The sequence below is a fragment of the Urocampus carinirostris genome, chromosome 4 (assembly GCF_059441175.1).
Source record: "Urocampus carinirostris isolate Australia breed hairy pipefish chromosome 4, RoL_Ucar_1.0, whole genome shotgun sequence".
NCBI lineage: Eukaryota > Metazoa > Chordata > Actinopteri > Syngnathiformes > Syngnathidae > Urocampus > Urocampus carinirostris.
The window spans coordinates 3,978,706-3,992,460 of NC_142352.1; the positions used below are offsets into that span (position 1 = coordinate 3,978,706).

A 13,755-nucleotide genomic window follows, 5' to 3' on the forward strand; every position below is an offset into this window, starting at 1 on the left:
CACTGTCAAAAAAAACATAACTAAAAACCTACAGGGACGAAATAGATGTCTCTCTTCAGCACCCCAACCCCCATTCCTCCATGCAAATGTGTTCTGCCCCAAACAGCTTTGCTTCAAGTGAGAGAAGATAGGCCCGGTAGAAAATAAAGCACAAGGGCTCTTTGAACTTAGTTGGGCGTTATTTTCACCCACCTTTAATGATACTTGTAAATAGTCCAAATGTTTAAAACTTGTTAATTCAAATACAACAACCATAATTGTATTTTATTAATATAAAGTCAAATAAATACACTTTAACCGCGAGAGGGCGCGGTAGATTGTGGGATTCTGCGGGAACAGCGACATCACGGGACGCCATCTTTAAACCCCAACAGAGAGGCCAAATACACAAGTAGATGAACCGGGATGAAAAGCACTGTCCCTCCTCCGGCGGATTATTTGCACCCGCAGCGGGGTAGCAGGGCCAACAGTGCGCTAGCCCCCCACTTGGATGAATAATAGGGGGTCTGTGCTGTGACAGTGATCGGACAAGATGACCTGACGCTGCTTCGCTGTCTTTTGAGACAGTTGTCACAACAATAGACGGAAAGACAACAACAACGCACTAGCATGCTAACGTGCTAGCGTTAGCCGCTACATCGGTAAAAACGTATTCAATTGAGATTCATTCGAACGGGACGCTTTACCGCGGTGGGGTGCCGTGTCGGTAGGACTCACAGAGGGGAGCCCGAACGATAAACTGTCAGGGTGAAACTCTGACTTCCTACCCGGATATTTATTCAGTCTTTGAGTTTTTTTGTTTACGCTTGTGGTTTAAGCTAACTCCCAAGCTAAAGCCCAGGCTTCTTCTCCCCCCTCCCTCCTCCCCGAGCGGCCCGGCCGGAGATGCGTGGAAGATGTCGGTGTCGGGGCTGAAGGCCGAACTGAAGTTTTTGGAGTCCATTTTTGACCCGAACCACGAGAGATTTCGCATTATCGACTGGAAACCCGACGAGCTGAGTTGTCAGTTCAATGTGACCGGAGAGAAGCTGCTGATTATCCACTGTAACATAACGGTTTGTATGGTAGTGCCGATTGACGTGTTTATTAGCAGCCAAGCTAAAGTTAGCCGGGAATTCTACTCATCGTGCAGCAATGCTAACGCGGTGTGCTAATGACACACTTGGGAAAATCGAGATTATTGAGAGGTGCATTTATATATATGTTGTAATGTAAAATCTAGTTCACACTCAAATCCACGGCAGTGATCTCGTCCTAACTATATTCGTATTAGATAAAAATTGGAGGGAACGATCTTCTGTAGAAGGTAACTACGTTTGATAACTCAACACAAAAGTAGAAACTGGAAAGTGCTGCTATTCATATCATAGTGAAAGCAATCGCCACTTTCCAAAATAAAGGCCCTGCCATTGTAGTAGTTGGCATTGATCAATGGTGAAAGGGAAGCAATCATATGTTGGAACCTCTAGGAAATTTTCATACACGATACCACTCAATTAGTGCATATTAAAGAAACGTACAAAAATCACCAACATAACCTACGTTGAAAACAAGTTTTATAGTAATTCTGATTAAAATCTGTGATATTGGTCTAAACATGTATATATGAGATGCAGTGTGATACGTCGTAGATTTAAGCAAATAAACACACAAATGATGGGATGGATTCTACAGCTCAACTAATCATTTTGTGCTTGTTCAGGAGTCCTACCCATCTACTCCGCCGATTTGGTTTGTGGACTCTGATGACCCCAGCTTGACACAAGTGTTGGAGCGTCTGGAGGATGTCCGAAAAGGCAGCACCTTGGTATGTTGTGGACGATCCTTTTTTAAGTCTACTTACTCTTTTACATGGCTGCGATGAGCAGCTGGACTTGTATTCTTAAACATTGGTGGATGAATCAAGTTTTAAAAATCTTCTTTCAAAATTGTGATAATTGTGATGTATTTTTTTCTTCTATTTCTTTGTGCAGGCTCGTGCAAATTTATCAACAGCCCCGACCACTTCTTTATGATAAAGCGTTTTAGACATTGACAATCTTAATCGTGTGAAAGTGTATTTCTCAAAATAATATCTGTATTTTGTGTATACATTAATACAAGTATACTTAAATAAGGAAAATAACTTTAGGTAGCTAGTGAAGCTACAAATTCGTTTTTCTTATGTAATATTACAATACTTTGGTTGTATCTGCTTTCTATGACCTACTTGTAGTTTTGTGTCTGATCTTTCTTTGAAAATAATGTTATTTATTTTGAACTACTAATGGTACATGAATTCAATTCGTACACCAGTGCTATCAGGGTAACGTTTTTTGGGGTCAACAGTTTGAGAAGCCCATGCCACAACCACAAAACAGTTGTGTCTGTCACATTCAACATTTTTTAATGTCAATTTGCCTTTTCTTTTCTCCAGCTGCTACAGCAGTTAAAGAAGCTTATCTGTGACCTCTGCCGGCTGTACAACCTTCCTCAGCATCCAGATGTGGAGATGCTGGATCAGCCGCTGCCCGCCGGCCCTGTTGCCCAGGACCGTAAGGTGCGACTGACACTACTTTATTTCACTTTTTTGAAATTTATTTTGATCACCTAAAAAGCAGATTTGGAGTTTTAATGACATGTATGATTGTGTGTAGCATGGGACAGAAGAGGTCACATCAGAAGAAGAGGAGGAGGAAGAAATGGGAGAGGTAGAACACTTCCTGTTTAACAGATGAAAGGAGAAATGCGGGCACTTAACATAACTTAAGATTTAATCACATCTGAACTGTGGTTTCCAACAGGACATTGAGGACCTTGACCACTATGAAATGAAAGAAGAAGAGCCCGTGGAAGGAAAGAAGTCAGAAGATGACGGAATCGAGAAGGAGAACCTGGCCGTCTTGGAGAAGATAAGGAAGAACCAAAGGCAGGACCATTTAAACGTGAGTTGGATGTGTTAATTGTGGAGCTGGCATTAATTTGCCCTTTTACTCTTCCGTCTGCCCAAATAAATATTGTGTGTGTGTTCACATGTAATTAAATGGTGTCTCATGTCGCATATCACAAATCACTGTTTTGCAAAATAAGATGGGTAAATGCAAAACTCAATTCCCTTTTGATTACTTTTCTACACATAGCGCTGTTAAAATGCTTCTTGTATGTGATGGTTCTGATCTGAAACAGGTTAACGCTTTGTGATTTGGTGTCTTCCTACCCTACCTCAACTAATTTCATCATTTTGATTGCAGGGGGCTGTGTCTGGTTCTGTGCAAGCGTCGGACCGCCTGATGAAGGAACTCCGAGAGATCTACAGGTCTCAGAGTTACAAAACAGGTAGGCTCCCTCTGCATCATTTAAAGGAACTGTTGAGAATTTTGACCTGGCTTGTGTCATTATTGCGTCTCTGTCGGTGCGTTCGTAATGCGCATGCATTTACGCCCATGTTTACAGACTCGAGACCAATGGGAGATTACAAAAAACTGGGATGTTGGACAGAAATCTGAAAGCAAAAATATGATTCTATACGAGGGATTTGTGTAGTAATGAGTCTAACGGGAGACTGGATTACCTAACCAAACGCGCATTGATCTGGTGAATTAGTGAAGGGCCACACTGAAGAAATTTTGGATTGTTTATGGTTACTTTTGAGCTACTAGCAGGATTGATACAGAGTTACAATTTCAATTGAAATTAAGTATGGCCATTTATTTGATATTTTCCCCCCAAAAATAAAGTATTTGCTATTCTTGTTATGGAATCACTCATTTTTTTGGGTGCAGTCAAAAGTGTTAAGACACTTGCTAATGTACTTAAAGCAGGCCTCTTCTTACTTTCACCATTTTCCATGATTGTTGAAAGTTGGTCATATATTTCTCTATGCATTGTAGTAATCTACACTAACAAATCAAATCAAAACAAAACAACAACAAAAAATGTAGGGACGAGCATGACATCATTCTCCACACTCCCCCCGTCTTCAATTCCCCCTGCCTAATGTGTTCCGCCTCAAACAGCTTTGATTAATGTAAGATTAAAAGCCTATAGGCCCCTTGAAATCAGTTGGGCATTGTTAATATATGCATAATGTGTAACTTTCAATAGTATTTAAAGACACCTCAAATGATGCAACCTACCTGCAAACTAGAGCATTTTAGACAGCAGCATCCACTTTTAAACATTTAGGTTTTCCTTGCTTTTAACAAACTACCATACAACATGTTGTTTATCATTTTAAGTGACTCGGTGATATATACATAAATGTGCTTTTTAGTTGGAAAATAGACAACATAACTACACAGTTAAGTCATACATCCAATGAGTTAAGACATAATTATTATCAATGAGTGTTTGTCTTTCCTTTATTTTGCACGTCAGGCATCTATTCTGTGGAGCTGGTCAACGACAGCTTGTATGAGTGGCATGTCAAACTACGAACGTGAGTCAAAATAGAAATAAGATTTGCCTTTGTTTAGGAATACACTAAATGTTGTCGTAACGTGTCATGTCGTGTTCAACCATAGCGTGGATCCTGACAGCCCTTTACACAGCGATTTACAAGTCTTAAAGGAAAAGGAAGGAATGGACTACATTTTACTCAACTTCTCCTACAAAGTAAGTCCGTTTATGGAAGATGATTACAAGGGGAGAGAAGCCAAACTTTGCCGTTTTTCTTTCTTCAGGACAATTTCCCGTTTGATCCTCCATTTGTGCGGGTTGTATCGCCTGTCCTGTCAGGGGGGTGAGTTTCTCAAAATGTATTGTTTATATGTTGGTCAATAAATGCTACCTTGCTTTCCTCATGATCAATTATATAGAACATGTTTTGTTTTTTTATTTTGGTGTCATATCCTGTTTACCATAATAGGTAAAACATTTTGTAGTTCATTTTATAAAGTATACCAGCAAATGTTAATTACTCTATAATAGCTACTTCTTATAAAAAGTAATCAGAAATGTCCATTTACATCAATGTAAAACATAAAAAAGGGTTGTGTTCAACCTCACCCGTTTGTCTAATTTATAGTAGTAAAAACGGGTTGTCAAAGAGAGACATAAAGAAGGTTTTAACACTTGCTTTGTTTTCTTCCCTTGAGATACGTTCTTGGAGGAGGTGCCCTGTGCATGGAGCTTCTCACCAAACAGGTGATTATATTTTTTCCTTCACAACTTATCCAAAGTTGAAATTACGCTGTTAAATAAAATAATTCAAAGCACTCCACAGAATGCCTTTAAATGTTCTTTTCTTATTTGTTTTTCTTGGTTCATTCATTTTATTTTATCTGTGTCGTTGAATCCCTCAATGTTTTATAACTTATACGTATTATTGCTATTGTTACAGGGTTGGAGCAGTGCCTATTCAATTGAGTCTGTGATTATGCAGATCAATGCTACTTTAGTCAAGGGAAAAGCCAGAGTGCAGTTTGGAGCCAATAAAGTAAGTAAGCTTAAAAGTGATGGTCCGTTACCGAAAGTATGTTGATTTACAATTTAGTCTGCGTTTTGTCGGACGATATATATATATATATATATATATATATATATATATATATATAATGTGTGTGTGTGTGTAAATAAAAAACAGTTGTGATCAAAGGTTTACATACACTTGTGAATTCCATAATGTCATGGCTCTCTTAAGTTTCCACTTATTTCTACAACTCATATTTTTCAGCTAATGACACACTTACGTAATTGGAAAAGATAGTTCTCTGTCATAAAAACAAATCATGAGGTTTGGTTCTTTTATGACTTTATTATGGGTTACCAGATAAAGTGATCAAATCTGCTGGGTCAAAAATATACATACAGCAGAGCCAATATTTGGTTACATGTCCCTTGGCTATTTTCACTTCAATAAGGAAGTTATGGTAGCCATCCGCAAGCATCTAGAAAGCTTCTGGTTGAATCTTTGGCAACTCCTCTTGACAGAATTGGTGCAGTTCAGTTAAATTTGATGGCTGTCTGACATGGACTTGTTTCTTCAGCATTGTTCACAAGTTCTCAGTGGGGTTTAAGTCGGGACTTTAGGAAGGCCATTCTCAAACCTTAATTATAGCCTGATTTAGCCATTCCATTACCACTTTTGATGTGTGTTTGGGGTCGTTGTCCTGTTGGAACACCCGACTGCACCCAAGACCCAATCTTCGGGCTGCTGACTTTACGTTATCTTGAAGAATTTGAAGGTAATCCTTCTTCCCATTTACTCTCTATAAAGTACCAGTTCAATTTGAGGCAATAATACAGCATAATACTGCCATCAATGTGCTTGATGGTAGACATGGTGTACTTGGGGTTGAAGGCATCACCTTTTCTCCTCCAAACATGTTGCTTGGTATTGTGGCCAAATAGCTAGATTTTTGTTTCGTCTGACTACAGAACTTTCCTCCAGAAGGTCTTATCCTTGTCCATGTGATCAGCGGCAAACTTCATTCGAGCCTTAAGGTGCCGTTTTTGGAGCAAAGGCTTCCTTCTTGGACGGCAGCCTCTCAGTCCATGAAGATGCAAAACACGCTTGTCTGTGGACACTGACACCTGTGTCCCAGCAGCGTCTAATTCTTGGAAGATCTGCTATTTGGTGATTCTCTGTTAAATCTTCACCCTCCTGACCAATTTTCTCTCAGCAGCAGCTTGCGTTTTCTTCTTGATCGTGGCAGTGATAAAACGGTGCCATGCACTTTATACTTAACCAACTGTTGGCACTGTTGTTATTGGGACCTGCAGCTCCTTTGAAATGGCTCCAAATGACTTTCCTGACTTGTGCAAGTCAATGATTTGCTTTTTCAGATCCATGCTGAGCTCCTTTGACTTTCCAACTGTAGCATTCAATGAGCCCAGTCTAAAGGGTCTCAGAAGTCACCAGATGTAGTCACTCATAAACACTCACAATAAGTTAGGAGGCCATGCTATGAAGCTCATTTCACTGACACAACTATGATATGAATATAACTATAATTACGTCATAAAAGAACCAAACCTCGTAAAAGTTCGTTGTCACAAAAAACTCAAACTCAAAAAAATCTGTTCCAATCTCTCAGAGAAAAATCAGAGTTGTAGAAATGACTGGAAACTCAAGAGAGCCATGACATTGTTCTTCACAAGTGTATGTAAACATTTGACCACTACAGATATATAAAATGATAGGGAAATTTTACATGTTAAGAATAAAATAAGAGCTATAGAATACAAAAATACCAAATATAACATGTAGAATAAAAAGCATTTAAATGATGAATAGACACACACACACACACATATATAATGTATATTTATATATAAAATTGGGTGATAGCAGAATCTCATTATTCAGTTCAAAAACCCTTTAGGATACAAATACATTCTGGAAAGGCATAATATTTAATCAAACCGTTACCTGGTAATTCATAAAAATATGAAAAAATATACCGCTTATTTATGAATAATTTTTTGCATAGTGCCGTTTTTAACACGGTGATGACTGGTTAGAAAATTCATCATGTCATAAATATTTTTGTATCAATGAAATCAAGCTTGTTGCATGTATAGTGTTACCTCTCTATACTAAATTAAATTGTTCCAGGTTCGTGTTTGTAGCTCGAAATGCTCGTGACGGTGATCGCATACCTGTCAACTTTTACATTTTCGTCGTACTGTGTACGTTTTTTGATCATTTCAAATTGCGTATGCTGTATCACAACTTTTATACGGGGAGTTAAAAAAAGAGATCTCGTTTTGCCCATTTTAGCTCTATTCCATATCGTCGTAGATTCCTAGTATTATCGCAGTGTACTACATAGAAAGTCTTGTTGTAAGTAACAAGATGTTGTGTTATTATGGGGAGCAATTAGCTGATGTCGACATGTAATGAGATTGAGAGACTATTGATGAGGTGCATGCTCTTACTGTACACTTTAAAGCTAATGTATCTTTAAATGAACTTACACTTGAAAATAATTGAAGCACTTTTTTTAACTGTAGTAGCTTGAATGGGCAAAGTGGAAAACAGCTGATGCTGGCAGTGAGCAGTCACGAACGGTGACCGGTCTCTAGTGGTAGCCTCAGGGATTTTCCTTCACACAGCGAGCAATAATTTTGCAGCAAATAACTCTTGTATATCGAAATTTTCATGTTTAGATGTGCTCGTATAAAGAGGTGTTTCCACTTTACGAAGTTTCTTTGTTTGCTCAGAAACAATGAATTCAGAAATAGGATGACACCTCTTTTCAAATAAATCATTTTGTTATCTGGAAAGTTGAACTTGGTGGATGTCTCCTTGCAGAATCAGTACAATCTTGCCAGAGCACAGCAGTCCTACAAGTCCCTGGTCCAGATCCACGAAAAGAATGGTTCGTCGATCTTTTTTCTCTTAATAACATTGGTTGACATTTACTAAACATCTCAAAAACAGCACTCTTCTATGGTTCCTGTTTCTGAAATAATTTTAATAAAGTTGTTCTATGTGGCCGCCTCCGTTAAGTCAGAGCACAGAAGTCAAAGAACAAAACAACTAGAGTCCAGCTTCAAACATAAAAAAGCCAAAACACGTGTATGCTTAAAATCATATATAGATAACACAACCCAATACTGACTCTTCTACTTTTACCTACTAACATATGAGTTTCTGTTCAGTGTAAAACTATTTTCCTGCTTTGGATTGTATTTCTTGCTAAATAAAGCTTTGACGTAGACCATACCAATGTAATGTGCCCTCGTGTTACAACCTCCTGTTTCTTTTTAAATCAGGAGTGCTTACACGAAAAAATTACCGAGCAGTGCAATTTTATTCCTAAACATGGTATAATGTTTTTTAAAGTCAAACTTTCTGTGTCTTTGTTGTTAAACCTGTGTTTTAATTTAAGTGAGCTGACAACTAACAAGTTCAAATTAAAGGTACAGTGTGCTTCATTTGATCACTAGGTATCGCTGTATTGTGTAGTGCAACCAAAAAGAAGTTCTGGCTGTGAGCCTGCAGTTTAGTGAGGGCAGTACTGTTGGGCACTAGTGATGCGTTCAGGGACATTTGGTAAAAATGATGCAGACCGTTTCCTCTTTGCAACCTGAGTCACCATCTAGCAAGTACCTATATATCATCAAAATTTGAACAAGAGTGAATTGAAACGTGATAACGCTGGATTTGTGACTGCCATAAACAGCAATGCTTAACTTGCAAAAATAACTAACAAAAATAAACCGTAGGTGTCTTCTGGGTCCAGAGATTGTGGTGTCATTTCATGCTTAGCAATGTTGGTCAGTGATATTTTTGACCGATCGATCATTTTGGAAATTTGTTAGTATACAGGGTTCGTATGGGTGCCTAAAATCTTTGTAAATGCTTAATTTTATACATTGTGTTTTCAAGAATCAAAAAGTGCTTGAATTTTAAGTGAATTGCTGGCAAATGCTTGAAATTGTTACCATGTTTCTCAACAATTCTGCTTAAAAATGAAGCTGACGCTACTCTCTTGAGGCTTCGCTTTTCCATTGCATTTCTTCTTCCTTTGTAAATAGCTGCCATTAGTTTGTATCACATTGTCCTATGGAGCATCATCGGCCGCTACAGGTTGCGGCCAAGAGGACAGGTGCATGCTACACTCAAACAGGGCACTATAAAATGTGTATGAGTGCAAGGATTAAGTATCAATTATGGGCTATCCAAAAAATGAAGGTAGTGTTTGTTTCCTAGTGGTAAATTGTTATGGAAAGAACTTCCTGCTACTGAAAAATGTAAGCTTCATATCTTCACATCATATCTTGATCAATGCACAAGTAAGATTTTCTGGCTCTGCAAAATACAAGATTTATATTGGATCTCTTATTTCAATGGTACTGGAGAAATTGGAAAATTTGGCTTTGAAAGTCTTTAAGCAGTGCTTGAATTTGGCTATGAAAATGGTGTACATAACCTGAGTATACTACCATAAGACCTCGTGTATAATGCACAACTGAACTTTGACTTATTCAGTAAACAAAGTGCGTGTTATGTACAAATAAATACAGTATACAAAATAGAAACATTTTTGTTGCATCATATGATTATTTTGCTCTATTGTGAGTAAAACATGCTAAATACTCTCCTTATTGCTTATTTTCTGCCTTCAGGATGGTACACACCCCCAAAGGAAGACGGCTAAAGTGTTCTTCCCTTTCTTCCTGCTCTAGATTTATTTTCCATGCAACCAACCTATTTTGATTGTTTGTTGAGCAAACAGTTTTGTGAACTCTTGGCCACAATTCCTTATCCAATGAGCAAGAAACCAGAAACAAGCACACCAGGAAATCTAAAATTCCCCTCCTTTTGACGGGGATGGTCCTGTCACGTATTTATCTCCTGTCGGAACTGCTTGACTAAGACATTCTGTAACGGGACCAGGCCTGTTTGGCTGCAGAACTTGTTTGGAACCTAAGATCAAGTTTTAGAACATCTCAACAGAGCATCCAGCTTTATTTGGACGTTTTTTGAAAGACTGAAGGCCACAGGTGAAGTGAACATGGACACCTTTGTCACCGTCAGGTGAGAATTCTGCAAAAAATACAAACGGAACCAACTATTAACTCCTATTGTAATATAATCAAATTAAGGCCACAGCGGAAACATGTACATTTGTATTTCTTCAAGAGGATGTTTATGATGTAAAGCCCATCTTGGCCCACTTGGGACCGTGACTATCAACAGCAGCTTCCCTCTTGGAGTGATTAAGTTGCGACACAGATACTCTTGAAAAAGGAACCTAAAGTACGCCATATTCTTATGTAAGACAAATGACTACTGCATTTTTTTCCCATTTTTGATATTAATTTGTAGTCCAGGTCATAGACTCTTTTACACAGAATACCTGCGAGCTAAAGTATCTGTCCCAAAGTCTTGGATCCATGAGTCTGATACTTCCCCCTAAAGTCCAAGATTACAGCCTTGCTGGCTGTGTAAAAGAGACCCATTTTTTCCCGTTTTATCAAAGTTGTTTATCGAAGGGTTTTGCCGTTTTACTTCCATATTTATTTTTTTGTCATTCCTCTAACCGGACGAACCTCAAGTCAGGCTATGCATCAAAACGTCATGTAATCGGCCATCCGATTTCGCCCAAACCGCCACGACAATCCTTGTTAGTTGTCCTGGACGGTGTCTCCATTTCTTTCACAGCAATAGGCGACAACCAACCTCGCACCTCACAGGATTGCTGTCCTGTTCCTCGATCATTCCATTTAACGCGTGTGCACGGGGTCACCGGATTCGATTTAAAGTCCGATATTCTCGAAGGCAGCGGAGGAAGCTTCATCGCAAGGGTGCGTTTGCACTTTTATTTTGTCCTTCTCCTCAAATAACCACAGACATCCTAGTGTTGTCACCAGGTGAACGTTTGTGTTCATGGCGGCATCCTGTGGCGAGTGAAAACTCAGGAATACATAGCTAAGGATCGTCAATAGCCGCATTCTGATCATCGCTGCGCAATCGGGCAGATCTCAACCCCTTGGTTACCAGAAAAGCAAAGCAAGAAAACCGCGGACAGGTAAAGCTGGCCCTAGTTGAATATTCTCCACAATTTCAAAGTAAAGCTCAACATAAAATGCTATTTTCCTACTGGACCAAGGTTGTTACTTTTTAACCACACGTTTGAAAACAACAGCATAAATTGCGTGGTTTTTGTGCCCAAGTGTGGGATACGATTATATAGTTATGAAATCCAATATTTTAAACTTTTATGTATAACTCCGAGTCTGATGCGCACTGTAAGCGGCATTTCCCATGATCCCGCTTATCTGACCTCGCGACCAATTGCATTCATTTAAATGTGAGTGTCCCTCCCACGGCCCACCCAGGCTTTTTTTATAAGTAATGCACTGGTTAGCATGAATTGAATTTGGTTCAGATTATGTTGTTGTTACCCCGGTTGCAAGGGTGAATTTGACCATGTAAAGTAATTTTTAAACTTGCATCAAGTTTATGAATAAAGAATTTTATGAAACACCCCTTTCTTTCATTTGTTTTGTTTGAATTTCACTAGAAAATATGGCTTTAGATGACAGTAAGGTTTCTGCATTTTCCTCATGTTGAGGTTTTTGAGTTTTTCCTTGCCCTCATGTAGGTTAAAGATCAGGGGATGGTGTCATAATAGTCAGTGGTTTGCAATAATCGGTGGTCTGTGCAAATACAAATAAACTTGATTTGATTTTAGATTTCTGCGACAAAAAAAGATGCTACAATGCACAAGGATGAATACAAACTATGGAGACTCAGTGACCACATTACGTTCTTTAAATGTCTTTTTGCACAGACTTTAACACAACCTGAAGCCTAACCCTCTTACCCTAACTCTCTAAACTTAAACCCAAACCTAAGCATTTAGCTTTAACACCCTAACCCTCTATCCCCTAACACTCTCCTTCAACATCTGCAAAAAGCTCCTGAAAATATTCAATGAGACAGTAGTGGCAAGAGCCCTCTTCTATGCGGCAGCGTCAAGAAGAAGGATGCCTCTCGTCTCAACAAACTGGCTAGGAAAGCGAGCTCTGTTGTGGGCAAAGAGCTGGACAGCCTAACAACAGTAGCTGAGAGACGAGCACTGAAAAAGCTGAGGTCAATCATGGACAATCCATCGCATCCACTACACAGCATTATCTCCAGACAGAAGAGCAGTTTCAGCGACAGACTGCTGTCACTGTCTTGTACTACAGACAGACTGAAGAGATCTTTTCTTCCTCATGCCATGAGGCTCTTTAACTCCACCCGGCAGAGTAAAGGCCCACATTAAACCACACCACCTACATTGGATATTACCGAATCTTACTGCAATATGTATTCTGTGTAGCACTATTTAGTTACTCTATATAACACGCTACAGTGGGCATTTGCACGTCACACTGGGTATTTGTATATTGTATTCTTTTGGCTTTATTATTGTACTGTTCTCAGCTCAGGGATGCTGCTGGAAATGTGAATTTCCCTTCGGGGATGAATAAAGTATCTATCTATCTAACCCATAACCCTCTAACACTAGCCCCCTAAACCTGAAGCCCCACCCTCTAACCCTAACCCTCTAAACCCGAACCCAAGCATTTTAGCTTTAACACCCTAACTCTCTAAACATTAATCCACTAATGCTAACCAATAACCCTCTAACACTACCACCCTAAACTGAAGCCTAACCCTCTGATGCTAACCCATAACCCTCTATACACGGGCCCCCTAAACCGGAAGCCTAACCCTCTAAGTTTTTTTGTTTTGTTTTTTGGGAGTGGCAAGATTCCAGACAAATATGTCAGCTCCCTCCTCGCACTGTTTTTTGGCTCATTTCGCAAAGAAAGAGAAAAACAACTAAAGATAAAATGAAAAGAAGATAAAGGGGGAAATGAAAAAGAAAAAAAGCATGAACAAAATAAGGGGAAAGTATGTTTTTGGGGGACCCATTGGCTATAGCAATGAGGCTGACTATGATGTCAGCTCCCACTCAGTGGCGCTCTTGTCATGTACTATAATAATTCTCAACCTACGAGTATTTTAAATGCATTTTTATGTGGCAGTCCATCTGTTAAAAGTTTTATTTTACCAATAGGATGGACTAAATAAAACACACTGTCCCTTTAACAGTACTCGAATTGTGCTTCATGTTTAACATAAGCTGGATGTGTGATGTAGTACTCTAAAAGAACCTATTGGCGGCAGCACGGTACCACGAATTCCTTTTGCAAGTGCTTAACTGACTGCTGCTTACCGCATACATGAAGAAATTTAAATTATTGCCAAAAGAATTCCATACATATCTTATATTGTGTCATTATTTGTAAAGTGGCAGTCGTGTCATG

The 13,755-nt window shown here is 39.1% G+C and overlaps 1 protein-coding gene across 1 annotated transcript; it reads left to right on the forward strand.

Annotated features, from left to right (window-relative positions):
• The first annotated feature begins 354 nt into the window (after positions 1 to 354).
• On the forward strand, positions 355 to 11,920 carry LOC148366690 (ubiquitin-conjugating enzyme E2 Q2-like). The gene is made up of 13 exons (XM_088333489.1): positions 355 to 1,055; positions 1,703 to 1,807; positions 2,417 to 2,539; positions 2,637 to 2,690; positions 2,784 to 2,924; positions 3,231 to 3,315; positions 4,357 to 4,417; positions 4,503 to 4,593; positions 4,662 to 4,720; positions 5,076 to 5,124; positions 5,321 to 5,416; positions 8,237 to 8,303; positions 10,057 to 11,920. Exons 1-13 carry the CDS (start codon positions 897 to 899, stop codon positions 10,086 to 10,088), a joined length of 1,122 nt encoding a protein of 373 aa, XP_088189615.1. The 5' UTR covers positions 355 to 896; the 3' UTR covers positions 10,089 to 11,920.
• Positions 11,921 to 13,755: the final 1,835 nt, after the last annotated feature.